Source organism: Mya arenaria, chromosome 15 (assembly GCF_026914265.1).
Source record: "Mya arenaria isolate MELC-2E11 chromosome 15, ASM2691426v1".
Taxonomy (NCBI): Eukaryota; Metazoa; Mollusca; class Bivalvia; order Myida; family Myidae; genus Mya; species Mya arenaria.
Genome location: NC_069136.1, coordinates 22,031,436 through 22,054,462, shown reverse-complemented (window position 1 = coordinate 22,054,462; position 23,027 = coordinate 22,031,436). Strand labels below are relative to the sequence as shown.

Here is a 23,027-nt window from a genome sequence, read left to right as displayed (position 1 = left end):
TTACCTACTGATCACAACATCAATAGGGATCATCTACATAACCAACTTGCATACCAAGTATTAAGTTCTTGGGTGCAAGTGTTCTTTAGTTACTGAGCGGTAACCATTTCTTCAACTCAAGGTCATGGCAACCTTGACCTTTGACCTACTGATCTCAAAATCAATAGGGGTCATCTACTAGTCATGACCGACTAGCGTACCAAGAATGAAGTTCCTGGGTACAAGCGTTCTTAAGTTATTGAGCAGAAACCATTTTTAAGCTTAAGGTCACCGCCAACGTATCATTTTTTACCTGAAGGTAACCTTGACCTTTGACCTTTTGATCTGAAAATCAATAGGGGTCATCTTCTAGTCATGAACAACTAGCTTACCAAGTATGAAGTTCCTGAAACCAAAGGATCTTTAGTTATTGAGCGGAAACTTTTTCTTCACTTCAAGGTCATGGCAACCTTGACCTTTGACCTAGTGATCTCAAAATCAATATGGGTCATCTTCTAGTCATGACCAACTAGCATACCAAGTATGAAATTCCTGGTTGCAAGCGTTCTCTAGTTATTGAGCGGAAACAGTTTCTTCACCTCAAGGTCACGGTGACCTTGACCATTGACCTACTGATCTCAAAATCAATAGGAGTCATCTACTAGTCATGAACAACTATGAAGTTCCTGGGTACAAGCTTTCTTTAGTTATTGAGCAGAAACCATTTTTAAGCTTAAGGTCACTGCCAACATAACATTTTTTACCTGAAGGTAACCTTGACCTTTGACCTTTTGATCTCAAAATCAATAGGAGTCATCTAATAGTCATGAACAACTAGCATACCAAGTATGAAGTTCCTGGACCCAAAGGATCTTTAGTTATTGAGTGGAAACCGTTTCTTCACCTCAAGGTCACGTTGACCCTGATCTTTGACCTAGTGACCCCAAATTCAATAGGGGTCATCTACTAGTCATGACCAACTAGCATACCAAGTATGAAGTTCCTGGGTCTAAGAGTTCTATAGTTATTGGGCGGAAACGAAGTGTGACGTACTGACTGACTGACTGACAGACTGATGGACTGACTGACGGACAGGGCAAAAACAATATGTCTCCCCATGAATGGGGGAGACATAAAGATATTACACGCAAATGATTTTTACATGGAAGGTCACCACGACCTTGACTATTGACCTTGTTACCCCCAAAACAATTGGGATCATCTAGACATCATGACCAACCACACTTCAAAGTTTGGTGAACCTAGATCAAAGCATTCTCCTGATATTGCACGGAAATATTTTTTTACATTAGAGGTCACAGCGACGTTGACCTTTGACCTTGTGACCCCCCAAAATATAGGAGTTTTCTAAACCTCATGATCAACCTCCCTACCAAGTTTGGTGAACCTAGGTCAAACCATTCTCAAGATATTGAGCGGAAATGTTTTTTACATTGGGGGTCGCCGCGACCTTGACCTTTGACCTAGTGACCCCAAAAACAATAGGGATCTTCTACACCTCATGACCAACCTCCCTACCAAGTTTGGTGAACCTAGGTCAAACCGTTCTCAAGATTTTGAGCAGAAATGTTTTTTATATTGGGGGTTGCCGCGACCTTGACCTTTGACCTAGTGACCCCAAAAACAATAGGGATCCTCTACACCTCACGACCAACCTCCCTACCAAGTTTGGTGATCCTAGGTCATGCGGTTTTCCAGTTATCGATCGGAAACGAAGTCTGACGGACTGACGGACTACCGGACTGACGGACAGGGCAAAAACAATATGTCTCCCCCAGAGAGGGGGAGACATAATGAAATAAATAAATGACTGAAAGATCAGAAAAGTCATTATTCAAAGTTTATTACACAAAATATTTAATTGTAAATAAATTATAAATAGTATAACATCAGGTAAATGATATAACTTCAAATCTCATTTTAATTCTTATTGCACATTTCTCTTGACAATTTTTTTCACATTATGTAATACTGACTACATAACATATAAATAACAACAAAAAAACAACGCAATATTATACAGTTACTTAAAGATTTCTAGCACCATACTTTGGTACCATAATCTTAGCCATGATTATATTACAAGCCTCATTTATACAGCAAAATTTTATACAGACAAAACCTCCACTTTTAAAGACTGGAAGAAAATCATATACTAGTAACAAATATGTCAAAGCCTATATATATACATATAACCTACTTTACAAAAGGAGACATGAAGTTCCAGTTGGGCAAAAGAGCTTATTATGAGATAATATATTCATGATGTGATAAGCAATGGTAATTGTTTGATAATGACGTAAAAATCAGACATAATCAAGTATTTCATTCTCACTAATGCAGGAGCTGGTCAAAACAATGACCGGTGTATGACCCCATGTTGCTGTTCATTATTCCAGTCTTGTGACCATGCAGCAGCCATAATTTTTCCTTAAGTAGAAGACTAATAAATAAGTATTCCCTTATGTCGGTCAATAAACATTAGAACTGCAGCCTCTCTAGCCTGGGTGCCACTTGTCTGGAGCAATAAAAGCAAAGGCTAAAAACAAGCCAAGGACATGATGATTTATCACAAGACTGTGTTTGTTTCTTTTTATGATTCATAAATGGTGCCTTCCTCGACTAGAATGAGCAATTACATTTAGATTGTTTGTATCACAGTATTTATTACTTGAAAATCTACTAGAAAAAACAACTAGCCTGCTTTAGCCAAAGACTTTTATACATAATTGAAGCAATTTAAGCTAGTTTTAAATTTAAAGCAACAATGACTTGTTCACAATGAAGTAAATAGAACAGTATGTTTGTGCCAATAACAAATAAACATACAGTCTAAACACGTTGGCTCTAACTTGTTTGGCTCAAATTCCTCGTTGGCTCGAACAAGATGTGAAAGACCAGTTTCTCTATACTGAAGGTAATCATTCCCTCTTAGCTAGAACTTTCCGAGGCTTAAGGTATATTCGCCGGTCCCTGTGACTTCCAGCCAATGGGGTTCCACTGTACATGTATATGAAACAGTGCAAGCTTCAATAGAAACAGTGGCTCATGAATTGAAGCCATTCTTGTATTTAACAGCGCCAATGACTACATGTATCTTGGGTTAATTAAGCTTTAAAGCAGGTGGCTTAAGCTTAAAAGCTGAGCCAACATATAAATGTTTCCATATCCATGCTCAAAGTAAAGACATTCTGTCTGGTCCATAATGACAATGGCGCAATATTAGCAAACAGTTTTAAGTAACATGAATCTACGATGAATTCTTGTGCGATCCCTTGAAATTAGAACAGTCTATCCGAGCCAATGACACTGGTCTGGAGTAATATCAGCACCACAAACAGCGACAACACGCTGATCGAGATGAGGTAGCGGGGAAGTATCGGCACATGGAATAATTTCGCCTGAAAATCAGAAATTGTTACGTTCATTTTGGTGATAGTAAAGTGTGTCTTCTGCTGTGTCATGTTAATGGTTAAGTTTAGTTCTTTCAATAGCATGCAAAATCAGTCTGATAAAATAAGATGTCAATAAAATTACAAATTTATTCCTACGTACCCCTGTCCAAAAAAAATGATTGGTTAGGGTAACATCCATTTCGAAAACAGGTAGGGTAGGTAAGCTTTTTTTTTTTAAAGGCTTTATATACTATTGTCATCAAAGGAGAAAGGTGATCAAGTAATCTTCTGTATAAAGCTTTAAAGAATTTAAACTACATATATTTAAACACAAATTTAAAAAAATCAAAAAAATCTTAATTATCTTTTTTACCAACAAAATGGTAGGGTAGGTGCCTAACTCGTAGGTAGGGGCAGGTAACCCTTATGTTGTTGTTTTTTAAGCCCTAGAGTCAGAAGGCACATATCAAGTTTGCAATAGGTCGTGCCACTGCAAACAATTTCAAAAGGATGGATTTCATTTCTTCATGTCTTCACATGTTGATCAATTGCCCTACATTATCTGTATCTTTGGAAACACAGTTTGAAGCTGGCGTAGTTAAATATGAATTATTCATGTGAAGAGACATGATAATTGTAATTGCAAGCGACAAAAAATGAAAAACAATCCCCTTACAGGACAGTTTCAGTTACAATTCAATGAATTGCCCGCATGGATATCCCTTGCGCATGAAACTTAAGTCCCTTAGGCAATTTCCTTGCCAGTGACCCTCATTTTCATTACTGTGCATCTCAACAAACTGTGTGCATTAAAGATGCACTCTTACTCCCAAATAAGATGTACCACAATTAATACAATTGTTTTAATTTACCAAAAAAGATGAATAAATATTGAAAACAATGCTTCTATGAAGGATAACATGTTTAATTTGAAAGAAAGGTGCAGAAAACATGGTATTTCTACCTTATGAGACGATAGCTGATCACTGTAAAAATCTTTAAAATGCGTATGATTTAGATACAGATAAGAAAATAGTAGCATTAATCATTTTCTTAATTAATTGCTACGTGGCCACATATTCCCCAGTTAAAAAACCCCATCTAAATATGACTTTTATTTTTTTTATTTGTACCTTAAAGCTGCACTCTCACAGATGTACCATTTTTACAACTTTTTTATTTTTTGTCTTGGAAAGAGCAAATTTTTGCTTAGATATCTGCAAACCAATGATATAAGATTGCCGACAAAAAATCAGATCGCAGATTTTCATATTTCCGTTCAAAAACTAATGTTTTATGGCTTAAACTGTTACTAACAGTTTAAGAAAAATGCATAAAACATCAATTTTTGAACTTAAATATAAAAATCTGCAATCTAACTTTTTGTCAGCAGTCTTATATAACTAGTTTCCATGGATTTTCGCAAAAATTGGTTCATTGCAAGACAAAAAATAAAAAGTTGTCAAAACTTTCAATCGGTGAGAGTGCAGCTTTAATCAAATGCATTTTTTGTTTTGATCATTAAAGTCAAATGAATCAACCATTACATGAATCTATATTGTGCCCCTCTCATTTTTTTTATTTTTAACCCCATGAAAATACTGAAGACCCCTTATTTGTCAATATGGATACCAGGGCCTGAAGCAGTTATTGCTAAGAGAAGACCATGTACGAGGGATGTTCGAAAAAAATTGCAGAATTTTAAATAAAACATAAAGAGAATATAATGTCACCCTAGTGCAAGAAACTTATTAACTTATGAGGCAATGTTATTTTATCTCTTTATTTGTACAAATTAAGTTTAATGTACCATATAATGATGATATCTTTTGACATATTTTATCAAATGCTACATCTAGATTTTTCGTATCCATGACAACACACATGTGTTCTTCAATCAGGTCAAAACTTTTGCAAGGTTTGCTTAAAAAGTATCATTCATGTAGTATTATAGCACCACAATTTCATGTGCTAATTTGGTGCTAAATATGTGACATTAATATCAAGTCTTCACATCATTTCCTGAAAATTATAATATGTTATCTAGAGCACTATGTTACAAGGTCAAGAAATAAGGTTTGGTTTGAATTACACCCCTTTCAAAGACAGGGTAGGGGGGTAGATAGGGTTTTTGGTTGTTTTATTTGTTGTTGTTTGTTTGTTTGTTTGTTGTTGGGTTTGTTGTTTTTTTTGTGTTTTTTTTTTTTTTTTGGGGGGGGGGGGGGTAAGCTTTATGTTAGAATGTGATTGTCATCATTAGGGAAAGTAGTCATCTGTTTAAAGCTTTAAATGTTTTAAACTACATATTAAAACGTTTGTTTATTTTTTAATTTATAAAAAAAACAACAACAGACTGTTAAAACATTCTGGGTCAGCGCCCATTTCTAGGTAGGGTCAGGTAACCCTAACCAAAAGTGTTTTTTTATGGCCCAGTAGTAAATAGTTGGTTTAAAAACCCTTTAATAGTACCAACAACAAAAAACATGACTGACCCTCAGATGAGTATGACTGACGAAGTTAAGGAAGGAATCCAGTTCCAGCATAGATGAGCTTTTATAACCAAACACTCGCACTTCAAGGGCAATTTTTCGAAATCGCCCACAAACTGAATTCACTCTGGCAGCCTGCAAAAGCATTGAACATAATTATTACATAGTGATAAACTTGCTTAACATGACAAGTTTAAATCAGGAGATTTTGATAAGAGGTCAGCTAAAATTCTACATGCACAGCTATTCAGCATTTTTAGAACTAATTAAAAATATCCTTGTTTATAGGATGATGGCTCAACATACACAATTGACCTTGACATTCAAGTGGTCAATGATGCATGTAAATGAGAGAAGTGATAAATACTCTTCTTTATCTATTAATTGAAAATAGCCAAATATTTTCTGAAAAATAAGACATAACATATTCATTTTACTGAATTAGCAATTTATAATGGTCAACTTTGACATCATTTTGGATTTTCAGTCCATACAAAGAGTTGGCAAGTTTAAAGCTTAAATAGGATAAAACACAGAACATGACAAACATTTTGGTATATAACATGACTTGTCTTATTCTTTTAATACCTTATTTCACTGACTTAGCTATGTCGGAATGTCATTTTCACACTAAAAAACATTGCCATTTTGTCAATCATCGATGTAAACTAGACACTCCATTAACAGAGCGCACTGAAGGATCTAATAACCAACAGAACACCCTCAAACTCCCAGCTTCAAGTTTGTACATGTCAACAAAACCAAGGCAATGACCTTGGCTGGTATTCAATATTGCTCTTAATTGGGTCTAAGAATGATGTAGCTAATCGGATTACTTGTTATTAATTACTGACCAATGGAGTGAATGAAGTCAATGATGTATGACCCAAAGATTTACTTTAATTGCATATTGAATACCACCCTATACCTAGATCTCTTTTTTTCAAGTTAAAAGTGATATATAAACAAAGTTTAATAACAAATTTGGTACCTGCATCAGAGGTATCGCCAATATGACGAACCATACCATTGGATACAGGGCCCGGTACAGCCAGACTTTGTACTGGTTATTCTTATTTAACACCAAGATGCTCACACCTGCAAAAAAAAGACACATTTGTTTTTATTGGTTTAAACTAAATACTTTAAATTCAATTATGCCAAAAGCTTGTACATGAAGCTAACTGAATCACTTTTGAATCTGTTTCCTTGGTAGAAACATTAGTTTTAACATCATATATTTTACAACAATTATGATGAAAGCTATGATAGCTTATACTAAGTCACTCTCATTGGCACGATGTTGCGATCTTGTGCTGTTGGGGAAACTGGAGTACCCGAAGAAAACCCACTTGTCCGGCTTGGTTACCATTAACCAAACTCACATGCGCCCAGGCCGGGAATCGAACCTGGGTCACCTTGGTGAGAAGCGAGTGCACTAACCACTGTGCACAAGTAGCCTTTGTGGGGATCGAACCCACATCCCATGGTGAGAGGTGGACGCCTATATCACCAGACAACTCTCCCTTTCCCTCCTTTATTTTGAGCTATGAAAATTTACAGCCCCTTTTGCTTAAGGTCTGCTAAATAACATTACTGTATTCCATGCTACCAGCAGAATGGCAATGTAATCATCTCTTGCACAAACATTGAATATTAAAAATATTTCTATTTTTAAACGATCTGTTTTATTTTACCCATAAGAGTTAGCTCGCAAATATCACAGGACCCAAGTTCTGAACATGTCCCTTTTAACATGATTTAGCTTAGCTCAGTATTTTTGTTTCGTTATAATTAAAAATCACGATAAACTAATTTTCATTAGGTAAAATTAAAATTAAACATTCAGCTTTTTGAAATAAGTTACTTCAGTCAAATGCTTAATAAATTTTGAGAAATTGGAGTTTTACCAATGATAGTGAGCAAGGCAAATATCAATGAAAGTAGCTAGGCAAATATCATAGATTTTTACCAATGATAGTGAGCTCGGCAAATATCACAGACACGAGGGCTGTCATTCGGGCTATCGGTCCATTCAGGATACCCAGGTTTTTTCTTACAGAAAGAATATCCTGAAAAGAGGTAAGTATAAAATATTGATCAAAATATATTATTTACAACAACAGTGTCACAGAGTGATTGCCAATGTTCGTCTGTTTGTGTTTCTTCAATAGAACAAGGAATATAACACCACAATAATTAAAGCCAGAGTTATGGGTCTTGCAACACATGAACATAACATCAATTGAATAGTGATGTTCCGATGATCAATTGTAATCGTTTGCTTTAATGGAACCGTTTATGGATAGGCAAACTGAAACCGATTCCCAACACTGCTATTGAGACACGTTGATAAAATATCTACTAATGAGACATGTTGATAAAATATCTACTAATGAGACATGTTGATAAAATATCTACTAATGAGACACGTTGATAAAATATCTACTATTGAGACACGTTGATAAAATATCTACTATTGAGACACGTTGATAAAATGTCTACCATTGAGATACGTTGATAAAATGTCTACTATTGAGACATGTTGATAAAGTATCTACTATTGAGACACGTTGATAAAATATCTACTATTGAGACACGTTGATAAAATGTCTACTAATGAGATACGTTGATAAAATGTCTACTATTGAGACACGTTGATAAAATGTCTACTATTTAGACACGTTGATAAAATGTCTACTATTGAGACACGCTGATAAAATATCTGGACGGTTTTTAGCTTGCATGACAGAAACACGACCATCTAAATAACTACATTCAAGGTTATGACTATACCTAGAACTGATAGCTTATGAAGTATCAGTATTACATGTCCATGCCCATCTTTGGCTTGTCCTCAATGATAATCTTTTCAAATTCAAATTTTTATGTCAAATTTAAAGAATGGGATTCAAGTGCATATTTCAGCCTTCAGGTATGTTTCATTAAAAAATGAAATTGTAAAAGGTTAATCTATTACAATCAGCCAAAATCGGGAAATCACCATTATGAATTTCTGCATCATAAGCATTAAGCAGTCACAGTATTATATAATAACAGAACAGAACAGAACTGAACAATTATTAAGATACAAGCATATACAGCTTATGATCATTTACAGCTTATGATCGTATAATAACTCAACTAAAATAATCTGAAACATATTTCCTTAAAATGAATTTGTAACACATGGTAACGTTACCTTCATTGCAGTTTTCAGGTCTATCGACTTCTCCTGAAGCTTGAAAGCCACAGTTTTCACATAAAACAAGATCATTTGACACTGGGTGTAGTAGTTGGTTACTACGGCAACAAAGATGGAGTTGACAATTGACATTCCCACCAGTTCAATACAAAACAGGAACCAGTGGAGGACAGGCCTGAAAATAAATTATAGGAGGAACTTTTCAACAACAGCATCTTAGAAATTTAAATTTATCATTGCTAACTAAAATATTAATAAGACAGCTTAACTACTTTCTAGTCATAATTAACATGCTACATGTAGCTCTGTGCATCTTGAGCATCAACTTTGTAAACTTTGGGAGGTTGACTGGGCAACTTTCTTATGTCATAATATGTAACAGCAGAAGAGAAAGCCTTGAGATACGAGGAGGTACGAGGAGGTACGGGGTGAATTACCCTCACTCTTAAATTGAAGACCCCTTGATTCTCATACAAGCTTAGTGTAAAGCAAAGATACATGGGAGAAAACTTTTCCCAGTTTAACCAATACAGAGCACTCAGAGTTATTCCCAGTTTTATCCCCTATTGCTGAGCACCACACCACTAGTACCATTCTATATCATCTTTGAAGAGACGCAGTCAGGATTTGAGTCCCTGACATCCTGCCCCTAAGTGGATGCAAGAGTTATACAAAATTACCAGTCTAAAAACCTATCACTGAACTTCTGCTCACTAAATCTTTTAATCAAACCTTTCCTACTATGGTGGTTACCTACCCAGTCTTCACAAACAGCGCCATTTTCGGGAAGTCGAAGGCCCATTCATACAGTCCTTGCATCCCCATTGTCACAATTATCCACATGGCTCCAAATACAAACGATCCCCTTGAAAGAAGATTTAATCACATTCATTTGCAATTAAACATCACAGTCAAACCTGCTTAGCTTGAATTCCTCCTTGGCTTGAACTAGATGTAAAGGACCAATTTCTTTTTCCTTTAGTAAACATTGCCAACGGCTTCAATTTCAGAGGTTTGAGCTATTTTTGTTGGTCCCCTAGAGTTTGAGCTCACAGGTTTCGACTCTATCAGGTTTTCTGACTTCGGACCTAAAAATACTAATATGGGACACAAATATTGTGTAACGTGTATTTATTCATTTATAGACAATGATGTTGCCATTTAAATTTCAAGTGTAGGTGGCATTTGAACTTCAGGTTAAAATGTTAAGTGGGACAAAAATTAACAACAAAAATTAACAAAGGGCTATAACTCTAAAAATATGGAAGCAAGAGTAACAGTTCTTGTGCTCTGCACTTGCCCTCAATGAGATCTAACTACATATAAAATTTCAAGTTGATACCAATAATAGTTTACGAGATATGCCCCGGACAAGTGAAAATGAGACGCAGATGCCAAAAAAGGGCAATAACTCTAATAATATGGAAGCAAGAGTGACAGTTCTTGTGCACTGCACTTGCCTTCAATAAAATCTATCTATCTATGAAGTTTCAAGTCGATACAGCTTATATTTTTTAAGATATGCTCCGGATAAAACTTTAAGCATGAAAATTAACAAAGGGCAATTACTCTAAAACCAAGAAAGCAAAAGTTACTGTTATTGTGCACTGCACATGCCCTCCACGAGATCTATCTACATATGAAGTTTCGAGTTGATAACTCTTATATTCTACAAGATATGCCCCGAACAAAATTTTAAGCATGAAAATAAACAAAGAGCAATAACTCTAAAAACATGGAAGCAAGAGTAACAGTTCTTGTGTTTTGCACTTGCCCTCTATGAGATCTATCTGCATATGAAATCTCAAGTTGATACCAATAATAGTTTACGAGATATGCCCTGGACAAGTGAAAACGGGAGCGACCGCCGCCACCCCGCTGCCAACGCAGTAACAACTAGAACTGTAAGCCATAGGCTAACGAATACCCCCCACCCCTCCATGTCTAGGTTGTTTGCCCTGGAGTTAGGCCGGACAAAGCTAATTTTGCCTACAAGGGGAGATAACTCCAGTCAGGGTCATGTGACCTGTACCAAATTCACAGAGGCGAAAGTTTACAACATGGCCATTAATTTCTGAAAGTTTGATAAAGATTTGTTGAATAATAACAAAGATGAATCCCGGACAGGGCTTATTTTGCCTACTTTAACACATCAAGGGGAGATAACTCCAGTCAGGGTCATGTGACCTGTACCAAATTCACAGAGGCGAAAGTTTACAACATGGCCATTAATTTCTGAAAGTTTGATAAAGATTTGTTGAATAATAACAAAGATGAGTCCCGGACAGGGCTTATTTTGCCTACTTTAACACATCAAGGGGAGATAACTCTGGTCAGGGTCATGTGACCCGTACCAATTTCACAGAGGCGCAAGTTTACATCATGGCCATTAATATCTGAAAGTTTGAAAAAGATTTGTTCAATAACGACAAAGATGAATCCCGGACAAAAAAAAAAACGGACGGACAGACGGACAGACGGACAGACAGACAGACGGACAGACGGACAACCCGATTCCAGTATACCCCCCCCCAAACTTTGTTTTGGGGGGTATAAAAAGTAACCCCTGAAAAGGCGACACAAAAAGTAAAGGAATGAGCTCCCTGTATAGTTGTTATCTGAATGAGCTCTCTGTATGGGTGTTTTCTTGCCAATTTGGGGCAGAATTTCAGCCCAATTCCCTAATACTTTTCCCCAAATGTAAAAATAATACTTCCCATTTCTGTTATGATTTTTTTCTGTAAAAAAGTTGGGGTATGCTTAAAGAAACAAACTTTATTATATTTTGTTATGCAAAATCTTTCCATTTTCAAAGCATTTATTCAGTTAAATTCTCTCCAAAATTGGAATTCCCAATTTTTTCAATCAGAAATGACCTGACCTCATACATACAAGGAGTGGGAAAAAAAACCTGGTTCTATACCTCATGTTTCTGATAAGCTTCTGTTGTGACGCTGATCTGCTGTTTAGAGGACTGGCTTGGAGGAAAACCTAAAAGTAAAAAAATGTCATAGTTCTTCATTTATCTTTTTGCATGACAAAGTTACAGGAAGACATGAAAAAAAACAAGACAAAGGGCAGAATGGTACAATTTTAATATGACTACCTTAGGGGGAATAAAAATGGGATGAAAAATCCTTGAATGTTTTAATTCTCAAACAGGCATAGTCTGATGTATTTTAGACAGAATTCTTCATAAGCCAATGGCTAAATAAAGACCATTTAATCTATTTAAATGCAAAGCAACCTGCGAGGCCCTGATCAAATCTATTTGTAGATTTGTTTGGAAGTCATTGGCAATAAGCTGTGATCATTGATTTCTTAATAAAAATAAATTTAGATAAATCTACCATGAGGGCCTCAAATATTTGTATCATTGATGTGTGAAATACAGCTAATCATTGAGCCTGTCCTCATTCCAGTAGCACCAGGGATATTTGCTAGTTTTTACTTGTACATACCTTACTCATTAAATATAATATTATTTTCACTGCTAAGTTCTGTTCTTTCACTTCAGTGAAAATATCAATATTGATAATTTCACAAGACTTCTAGATATTTATTCATGTATTGCATGCTTACTAAAAGTAACATGGCATTTACTATGCTAGGTCGAAGTTTTTTTTCGAAATGACATAACCAAAATGACCTCATGATGTTATTTTCCACTTAACGCCAATTAAATTGACATTTAAAAAACAAAATTATATAAAAGAAACAAAATATGTTGAATTCCTGTGTACAATCAACATCACAGAAAATTAAGCCCCGTAAGCTCAAACTCGCTTGGCTCACGTTCCTCGTTGGCTCAAACTATATGTAGAGGACCGATTCTTAATACTGCATGTAAACATTCCCTCTTTGCTCAAACTCCTCTCGAGCTAACAGGGTTTGACTGTATTGCTTTTTATAAGCATTTGGTGAATTAATATGCTTTAAGATATTTCATCCAACTGCAATATGTTCATTTTAAACTCACATTTTCCATCAAAGCGTACAGATGTTCATTTTCCTGCACACGAAAATGCACCAATCCCATGATAAACGCCACAAGGTGTAAAATGTTTGGCACAACGTATGTAGTGATTACGTGTTCACAAGCTAACGGATAAGAGGATGCGTCAGCGTCCGTGAGATTCAAATTTGTTGGGATGACCTCGGCTGGGTCCATGGTGATAAAAGGGAAAAACCCTGAAGTGACGTGAGTGTGGTTTTTCACCGGGGCACTTGTTGTGATAGGATTAGCTGGCACTATTATCTTGACAAAGGAACAAAAAAAATACATATAACTATGACTTCCATAAATCTATTTTGATAAGAACACAACCAAGCGGAATCCATAAAGATATATGCATAAAAATGTTCAAATCATAAAGACAATTTACTGTAATATTCTGCATATTATCTTAAGGGTATAATCTGTAACATTCTGCATAATAGCCTCCGTAAATCTGTAACATTCTGCGTATTATCTACCGTTAATTCTGTTATATTCTGCATATTATCTACTGTAAAATCTGTAATATTCTGCATTTTATCTACCATAAAATCTGTAATATTCTGCAAATTATCTAACGTAAATCTGTTCTATTCTGCATATAATCTACCGTATAATCTGTAATATCCTGCATATTATCTACCGTATAATCTGTAATATCCTGCATATTATCTACCATAAAATCTGTAATATTCTGCAAATTATCTAACGTAAATCTGTTCTATTCTGCATATAATCTACTGTATAATCTGTAATATCCTGCATATTATCTACCATATAATCTGTAATATCTGCAAATTATCTAACGTAAATCTGTTCTATTCTGCATATAATCTACCATATAATCTGTAATATCTGCATATAATCTACCATATAATCTGTAATATCTGCATATTATCTACCATATAATCTGTAATATTTGCATATTATCTACCATATAATCTGTAATATTTGCATACTATCTACCATATAATCTGTAATATCTGCATATTATCTACCATATAATCTGTTCTATTCTGCATATAATCTACCATATAATCTGTAATATCTGAATATTATCTACCATATAATCTGTTCTATTCTGCATATAATCTACCATATAATTTGTAATATCTGCATATTATCTACCATATAATCTGTAATATTCTGCATATTATCTACCATATAATTTGTAATATCTGCATATTATCTACCATATAATCTGTAATATTCTGCATATTATCTACCATATAATCTGTAATATTCTGCATATTATCTACCATATAATCTGTAATATTCTGCATATTATCTACCATATAATCTGTAATATTCTGCATATTATCTACCGTATAATCTGTAATATTCTGCATATTATGTACCGTACAATCTATAATATTCTGTTTACCTGAGTATCCCTCACAACATTGAGTTTCCACTGACAGGCAACAATCTCGTAGCAGTATGTATAGAACAACATGATGATAATGAAGATGGGATATATAGTGTTGAGGAACCTCCAACCAAAACTTCCACTGTTAACGTACTCCCGGCCAAAACCACGCCACCCAATCTAGGGAAAAAAATTATTAAGTTGTTTTTTAATAAATGCATAGAAGTTTTTGAGAAATAAAAATTGCAGTACTTTGACAAAGTTGACTAATATTGGATTTTAAACCATTAAAAACAGCGAGAATTTTTAAAAATTATTTGACATTGATTTCAACTGTTTGTGCATTATGATGTTGACGTAAGTAGGTGCTTAACAAGCGCTTTATGATGAAATTGCAATTACTCCATCAAACAGCAAACTATTTTTATGTTTTCTGAGCCTATAAATACTACATGTGTTTATTTTACCTCACTGCTATCGAATATATAGTAAAAACGCCACAACAATTTTTTAGACTATAGCCTCACTCTATCACCTTTCTGCCGCACTATCACCCTCTCATATCATGAAATTGGCAATATGATACAAATACGCCGCTATGTTTTATGTTTAATCATGATTAATTAAACTGGCATTGCAACCTTCAAAGACACTAACTATTATACCTCACTTCTACAGAACATATGAAATATGGCAATACCCTATGAATACGGGATTTACTGATATAGTATTTTACTTAAAGTCTGTATCATCTGAGCGCTTTGTTTACATGCCGACAGTTGTTGCAGATTTTGTTCGGTATTAATGAAAAATGGATATTGCCTGCCTTGATGGTGACAGTGCATATTGTCAACCTTCAGAAAATAATGTTAACCTCGGCTTCGCCTCTCTCAGGTTGGCAATATGCACTGTCACCCTAAAGGCAGTCAATATTTATCTAATATAGTTTACATATACGCTAGAAAAAAGTAGTTCGCTTCTGTCCCCTGTGGTTCTATAGCATATTTCATATGTTATAGAGCCAAGGTATACTATAAGTATAAACTGAAGTAGTTTTTGGTCGCACTTACGAACATGAGGAGCCGACCGTACGGTCGAAGCACCTGTCTCTTACACCTCTTCAGGTGTGTCGTCGTCATGTTGAAACTCGACTCCCCGCTAAAGTCTGCAATCTAAAAGTCAAAACTCCCTTTCAAAAAATACAAAAAAATCAGTCAAAGACAACACTGCTGATATTTAAAAAATTTCTCTAGTCATATCTTAACTTAAGTCAACTTTAAGTTTTCATAGTCAATATCCATGACGAGAGCTTAAACACGCAAATAAAAAGCAAAAATTTCATCATACAGAAAATCAAGTGTAAATGTAAATATTTAAAGATGTATGATCCCTGTAGTGCTACTTTATATATGAAATTGAAAAAAAAAATACTATAAGAATGATGTAGATAATAGTTTTCTCAGTATAATTATATTGCAAAGTCAGCGGATTGTTTTTCATGAGCGATTGAGATGTTTAGATAAAGCAGTTGATGAAAAGCATTTAATGTATCGAAAAAAACACAAAAATATCACCAAATCACCTCAACTCTGACAGTTGATTCGAGAGACTGACTGGAATTTGACGACTGTAAAGACCGATTTGATGTCATATTGCTTGCGTGAAATAGCTCCTGTTCCTGGCTCGTATCTATGTCTGTCCGGACGATGGTGCAGTGCGCCTCTATTTGGCTTGGGGATACTGCCATGTTATGATTGCTGTCATGCGAGTTGTCAGAGTGGAAGCCCCCATTAATCGAGCTCGAGCCGGACACATCTATGGCTGGCATGTCAGCCTGGAAAGTAAATTGTGTTTAAACATGTATAAGGAATAAGCGACATGTGTAAATGACCCATGAATATTTGTGTATTACAATTTCTACAACTTTTACTGACCCAGTCGTTTTGGACCGAAATTATAAAAAAATGAGAAAATTTCGGACCGAAACTGAAATCAGTCAGGCTTGGACAAAATCAGTCCAGACCGGCAAATAGCCGGTTTTTAGAAGCCCTGATAAGCACCATTAATTAACTTTTTTCCATCTGGCAAATAACTACTGCTTTCATAGTCACACTGTATGGTCTAGAAAACATCACATGGGTGGTATTCAAAATGAAACTTAAGTTAATCTTAGTCAAACTTCATTCACTCTATTGGTCAGTTATTAATAACAAATAATCCTATTAGCTACATCCTTCTTAGGTCAAATTAAGACCAACATTGAATACCAGGACATATTTTATTTATCATTTAACATCAAGCTTAATAAAAAAAACGCCTTCCAAGCTTAGTATAAATGGTCGCATCCTGAATTATATTAAGCATTCAAGATGTAGCCTGTAAAAACAATTTCCATGGTTGGTACACATGGTAACATCCCATATTATATCACTTAGCTGCAAAATATAGCCATAAAATCCACTTTCCATGGTTGGTGGTTGTCCTATAAGATTAGTCCAAAATGGCAGAGCTCAGAATAATTTGAGCTTTCAGATGACGCATCTGCTTTTTAACTGAGCATTTATTTTGTATATAAAGTAACACCGTGGATACTACAAGTTTCACTGAGCCAGGACAGTTAAAGCTGCACTCGCACAGATTGTTTTATTACAACCAATCTTTGCGTTAATATCTGGAAACCAATGATACCAGACTGGTGACAAAAGATCAGACTACAGTTTTATACATTTAAGTTTGAAAATTGATACTATATAGCTAAAAGCGTAACTAACTCATTAAAAAAAGTAAAAATTAAGGCAGTTTCAAAATCAATTGAGATATGTTCTATTGTGAGAATCAGCTGATTCTGAGATGAAAACTAAAACAAATGTCAAAGCTGTCAATCTGTGAGAGTGCAGCTTTAAATAATGATTATTAATACACTGTTTTTATGGTGAAGATTGGTTAAATGCAGAGATTGAAATCTGGGGCCAACCACCAATATCTTAGGGATTATTTTTAATCAATCTTTAAATAGCTTTAGATGTTATTTGAATACACCCTGCATTTACAGCCAATAAAATTGCAGATTCGCTATGCTCACTTTGCCCACTCTTAATCATCAAAATTTTAATTCATGTCACCTAACTATTACAAACAATAGTTCTGCTAGAATTAAGGTCTGAAGTCCTTGAAAGTTTTTAAGCTTTAGTAGCTTATATCATTATGTCAAATTTCTTACTTAATCTTGATTATACAAGATAAAAAAGATACTAATAAACTTAAGATAATTTTCAAATCCAAAGAATGTAAATATTACACAATTTTTCCTTGACTAAAATAGTGAACTTTCTAAGCTTAATCTGTTATAAGGGAGTAATATTTTTCTGAAAATATTGGGCATGATCATGACAAACATATTGTATAAACAGCCATTATTTCAATCTACAATTAAAAGACAAGCTTTAAATTCAATATAAATAAGCTTACCAGTTGATAGGATTTAACTTTCCCTATTTTCTGATTCCTGCGTAACACAAAGTCTTATAGATCTAGTAACATATCACCAAACACAATCAACTTATTACGCGTAATTTTACCAACATCCCATTTAAACAATAAAAGGTCCATAGAAAGCTGCTTCTAAGTGGTTACAGATAACATATGTGTGGTTAACCTCTCATGTTGATAAAAGTTGATTAACATTAAGGCCAAACATTTCGTCGAACAGTTCAATGTCCGGATTTTTACATGGGTTTTATTATCTTTTTACTTTGCATGTTATCAAAACAACTACAAAAAATATATACCGGGTATCTGAGTATTAGATTTTCAGATTTGCATGTACTTGCCTGAATTTCAATATTCTTATGTTAAGTTCCAAAAGAGAATTATAAGCATGATCATTAAGGAGTCTACTTGCCAGAAAATACTATAACTCGGTTTTTATCTTCTGGCCACTGCAAATGTTAATCATTGTTACCAACAAATTACTAAATATAAGAGGTGTTAATGTTAAAATTATGCAGAAAACATTGGGAATATTGGTGAACCAATTTACCAAGCCCGCTTCTGGGCAAACTATGTGCACCTAGCTCGCTTCAGGCAAACCAATGCAACCAGCTCACTTATGGCAAACCAATGCAACCATCCCGCTTCCGGCAAACTAGTGCAACCAGCTCACTTATGGCAAACCAATTCACCCAGTTTGCTTCTGGCAAACCAATGCAACCAGCTCACTTATGGCAAACCAATGCACCCAGTTTGCTTCTGGCAAACCAATGCAACCAGCTCACTTATGGCAAACCAATGCAACCAGCTCACTTATGGCAAACCAATGCAACCAGCTCACTTATGGCAAACCATTGCAACCAGCTCACTTATGGCAAACCAATGCACCCAGTTTGCTTATGGCAAACCAATGCAACCAGCTCACTTCAGGCAAACCAATGCAACCAGCTTACTTATGGCAAACCAATGCAACCATCCCGCTTCCGGCAAACTAGTGCAACCAGCTCACTTATGGCAAACCAATGCAACCAGCTCGCTTCAGGCAAACCAATGCAACTATCCCGCTTCCGGCAAACTAGTGCAACCAGCTCCCATCTGGCAATCAATGCTTAATTCCAGCTCACTTCTGGCCAAAGAATACACCCAGCTTGATCCTGGCAAAACAAGTGCACCCATCTCGCTTCAGGCAAACCAATGTAACCAGCTCACTTATGGCAAAGCAATCACTCAGTGAAATATCTTACCATACATTGAAACAAACAATTATCTTCTATTTCACGGCCTATTTTCAACTCGCTGTACCAGATAAGTTGTTCACCTTAAATGTACACTTGATCAAATTGTGTCATCAATTTTACTAATGGTTCAGTTAGGAGACTGAGGCAAAGTTCTGAATCTTTCATTGTAAAAAATCATGATAAATTATCAGTCAATGAATTTGTAAAATCATGATTTAAATCAGAACAGGTAAGTGACATTTTACAAAAGTGTGTCAACGTGAACTGGGGTCACAATCATGAACGTACATGTCCAACTTACGTTCATAACTTCATATTAAGGAAGTTGCATATTTTATAACAAAGCTTGCAGCAAAACTTATGAATACATACCAGTATGTGGTTAAAGTTGTTTCACTGTAAATGTTTTTTACATCTATGTCGCACTGCAAAATTTAAACTGTAACATCTTACATTGTAATTTAGCTCTGCAATTCTCATTTCTTAAAAAATAAATTTATATTGAAAATTCACAAAAAGGATGAAAAGAGGGTTACATTTACCTCATCAGAGGGATGCCCAAAGCCAGTACATTGATAGCCGTTTGAAAGACTAAGTGAAATAATAGCAATATCTTTGTGTCGTTATCACATGCATATTACTTCATAAAACCACTTCAATAAAATGGACCAACAAGAGCACATGGGAGCTAGCACTCATCATTTTGGCTATAATTCAACAATGATAAAAACTAGATTAAAGAACCTTTCTATACATGTGCATATTTGCGTCATATTATTATCAATTATGGTATGATCGATGATAAGATGGCCCCCTTGTCTCTTGCAACAAGTGTACCAAGTTACATTTTAATAGTATCAACTTTATCAGTTTTGTAAGCAATTAGTGGCAGATCCAGGAATTGATGTTAGAGTGGGCATACCTTAGGGGTGAAATCTTTTGACATACGGCATTCCCTAATTACTAAAATTTATATGTTATAAAATGTTTTCAGGGGGTCAATTGGGGATAGTCCCCGAAAAGGTTTTTAACATTTCAAGTCTGATATGGTGCATTTTTAGCATATTTTTTTTAGTTTTTTCACTTATAAAAAGTAAACTTGAACCTCTAGTTGCTATGAACAAGGATTAAAATTTCTCACGATGACAATGACACAAAAGCTATGACAAATACACATGCTATTCTTGTGAGCTTGACCAGTATCTCCAGACATGTGACCAATGCTCCAATAGTGGACCCCACCCCCATCCTCCAACCCCCACAGAAGATGAGTCAAATTACAAAATAATTCTTTATAACTTTGTAAATTGAATACAATGGTCTTGAGGAAAACTTTGACATCAACTGAAATATTACATTATTGCGCATTGTGACATCAGTTAACAGCATCGAGAACGCTTTTATGTAAAATGTACAAAAAATGCATCAAAACATCATATTTGATCTCATTTGAAAATTAAGGGAAGGCAAGGAAAATGAATTTTTCGGTATGGATGGAAACATTCGACCCATTTGCAAGACTCGTTACCAGCTCGTGTTTGTGCCCTCTGAGGTAGGATTTTTCCAAATGCACAAGAAACGCTGTATTTGAACTTGTAACCGGTGTTGGTGATAATCGCCTGTAGTAGCCTTGACACCGTTTCAAGTATGTCACTCAAAGTTTGTACAACATCCAGACACTTGAACATTGCTCTGTCCATATTGAGCCAGATTCAAGACATAATCATTATCAGTATCATTTAATGTACTTTAAATTCATGACAATAATTGAATTACATAACTGGACGTCTTTCAAGACATATTAATGACATTTAGCAATGGCTGTTTTTTATTAATTTAAACACAAGTGTAAATGTCTGCCCTCTGAGTTAGTAACCCCAGTACATTTCTTGGTTAACCTCATTGTTAGTAGTAAAACTTATCGACATTATTTTAATTTAAAACTTATGGATATTATCTTAATTTAGACCATATTTTGACTTGTAAAAAAAACTAACTGTAAATTTCATGCTAAAATACTCTTCTTGGAAAAAATAGAAGCCAAAAATGAATAAGTCCCTTCGAGCAGAGAATTACGGTACACTGTAAATGATCTATATTTTCGACAGTTTTATATTTTATTATGGCCAATTCAAGTCATGATATTATCTCAAGTAAATTTGGTCTACAAAAATCTGACTCCACTTAAATGTCATACAGTCATAATGATGCTTGCAGAAACACCAATTTTTGGTAAACAGTATTCAAGGCCATTTTACATAGTTACCATATGCAGAAACACAAAATTTGGCATTATTTCAAATGCAGACTTTCATGAATGTCATACAGTCATAACCTTGCCTACTCTGCCTTTTATTTGGCAAACAGTACCTTCAAAAAGCATTCCAATTTTTTTTTTCATTTAAGAGCAAAAATATTCATATTCTTTGGATTAGCCTAGAAATCCTTTTATGTTGGATTACCAAATATAAAAATATATATATATATAATTACCGGTATATTTATTTTATTTTTTTCTGTTTTTTGTTTAAATTACAAAAAATGACCTGAAAGAAACCTTTTTTATGCCTTGCGCACATTTCTTCAACCTTTCTGTATAAGGTTACACCCAACTAATTAGAATGCCCCTAAACATCAACAAGTTAATATTAAAATGTTGCCAAGACAACAACAAGTTGGACTTTTAATCTTCCTGATACAGGCCACTTTCAACTGAATGAATATTAATACTGGGATGTAAAAGGAATGACCAGTGGGTTTTTTTTCACTTCTCTTGACATATATATTGTCCAGGTCTTCATGGGAATTGTGTGGAATGCGTTTGAATCATCAGTGAAGAGATGGATATGCCATAATGGTCTAGTTTGTGTACAAGGAGACCATGGTGAACTTTATCAAACTCTTATAGAAGACCGTTATGTGTATTTCAAGGCTTAATGTGATGTCCCCTGCAATTTCTAAAAGTTTCAAACATCTGCTTTTTCTAAATCCATAGTGAAGTGTTCACAGTACATGTATGTTCCTATTTTTCTCCATGGTTCCTGCGGTGGGTGGTGACTATGTGTTCAAGAAGTTTTCAGCATATACAAGTAAGAGATGGGTTTGTGATTTAAAGGGTTGTATTTATTATTCTTTTTGTATTTTTTGGTTTCATAATTTCTCCTCTCCATTCTTCAGGAAAGGATTGGAGCCCCTTCATGAGACAACTTCAGTTCAACATACAATTATTTGGACTTATAATTGCTCCAACAATGGTAGCATCATGGACCATACTCAATTACTTGTGTGATAATATTTTAGAATTAAACACAAAAAAAATAATCTTACAACAAGAAAGTGCCGCAGGAGCGCACGAAGGGAATATAAACCAACATAACTGCTTCATCAATATGCAAAGGTTCTTAAAACCATCACCAGCTGACACAGGTAATTTTTTACCAAAACCAGTGACAATTTAGCTGTTTTTGACAAAAAAAATCCAGAAGAGGATCCCAGTCCCATCTCCCCGTGATGCTACCCTCATTGGCAGAGTTCAAGGACCCCTCTAACCCACCAGAGCATTGAAATTTGAGTGGGTCGGGTAAGCAAAATCAAATACAAATAGCTATATTGACAGACAGTGAATTATTCTTTTACTGACCAAATTATCATTTCATACTGAACATTTCACACGCACATATTTAGTAGCTTGGATACGGTTTAAATGCCTAAAGTTAAATTATCGATTCTGATATATTCTTAATAAAATTACCAGCATGTTGTATTTAAAAAATGACGATGACATTTCCCGTGAAAAAGCACAATATTTCCCGCCATCTGTCACGAAAATAAACACGTCAGAGTAA

At 34.9% G+C, this 23,027-nt stretch overlaps 1 protein-coding gene across 2 annotated transcripts; it reads right to left on the bottom strand.

The window, feature by feature from the left end:
- Positions 1-1,827: 1,827 nt before the first annotated feature.
- Positions 1,828-22,987, bottom strand: LOC128219030 (uncharacterized). 2 transcript variants are annotated; one of them, XM_052926840.1, is made up of 12 exons: positions 22,934-22,987; positions 16,038-16,289; positions 15,526-15,627; positions 14,471-14,635; positions 13,069-13,347; positions 12,013-12,080; positions 9,847-9,954; positions 9,087-9,264; positions 7,857-7,956; positions 6,876-6,982; positions 5,888-6,019; positions 1,828-3,401 (listed from the first exon to the last, which is right to left on the bottom strand). In XM_052926840.1, exons 1-12 carry the CDS (start codon positions 22,964-22,966, stop codon positions 3,282-3,284), a joined length of 1,644 nt encoding a protein of 547 aa, XP_052782800.1. In that variant the 5' UTR covers positions 22,967-22,987; the 3' UTR covers positions 1,828-3,281. The 2 variants fall into 2 exon arrangements, with proteins under 2 accessions (XP_052782800.1, XP_052782801.1); XM_052926841.1 differs by lacking the exon at positions 22,934-22,987 and adding an exon at positions 17,924-18,058.
- Positions 22,988-23,027: the final 40 nt, after the last annotated feature.

Coding starts and splice junctions, on each gene's coding strand:
- LOC128219030 (XM_052926840.1), bottom strand. CDS start 22,966: ATGTCATCGTCATTTTTTAAATACAACATGCTG. Junction 14,636..15,525: donor ACGGTCGGCTCCTCATGTTC/GTAAGTGCGACC, acceptor TTTTTTCCCTAG/ATTGGGTGGCGTGGTTTTGG. Junction 6,983..7,856: donor TGCCGAGCTCACTATCATTG/GTAAAAATCTAT, acceptor TTTTTTTTGCAG/GTGTGAGCATCTTGGTGTTA.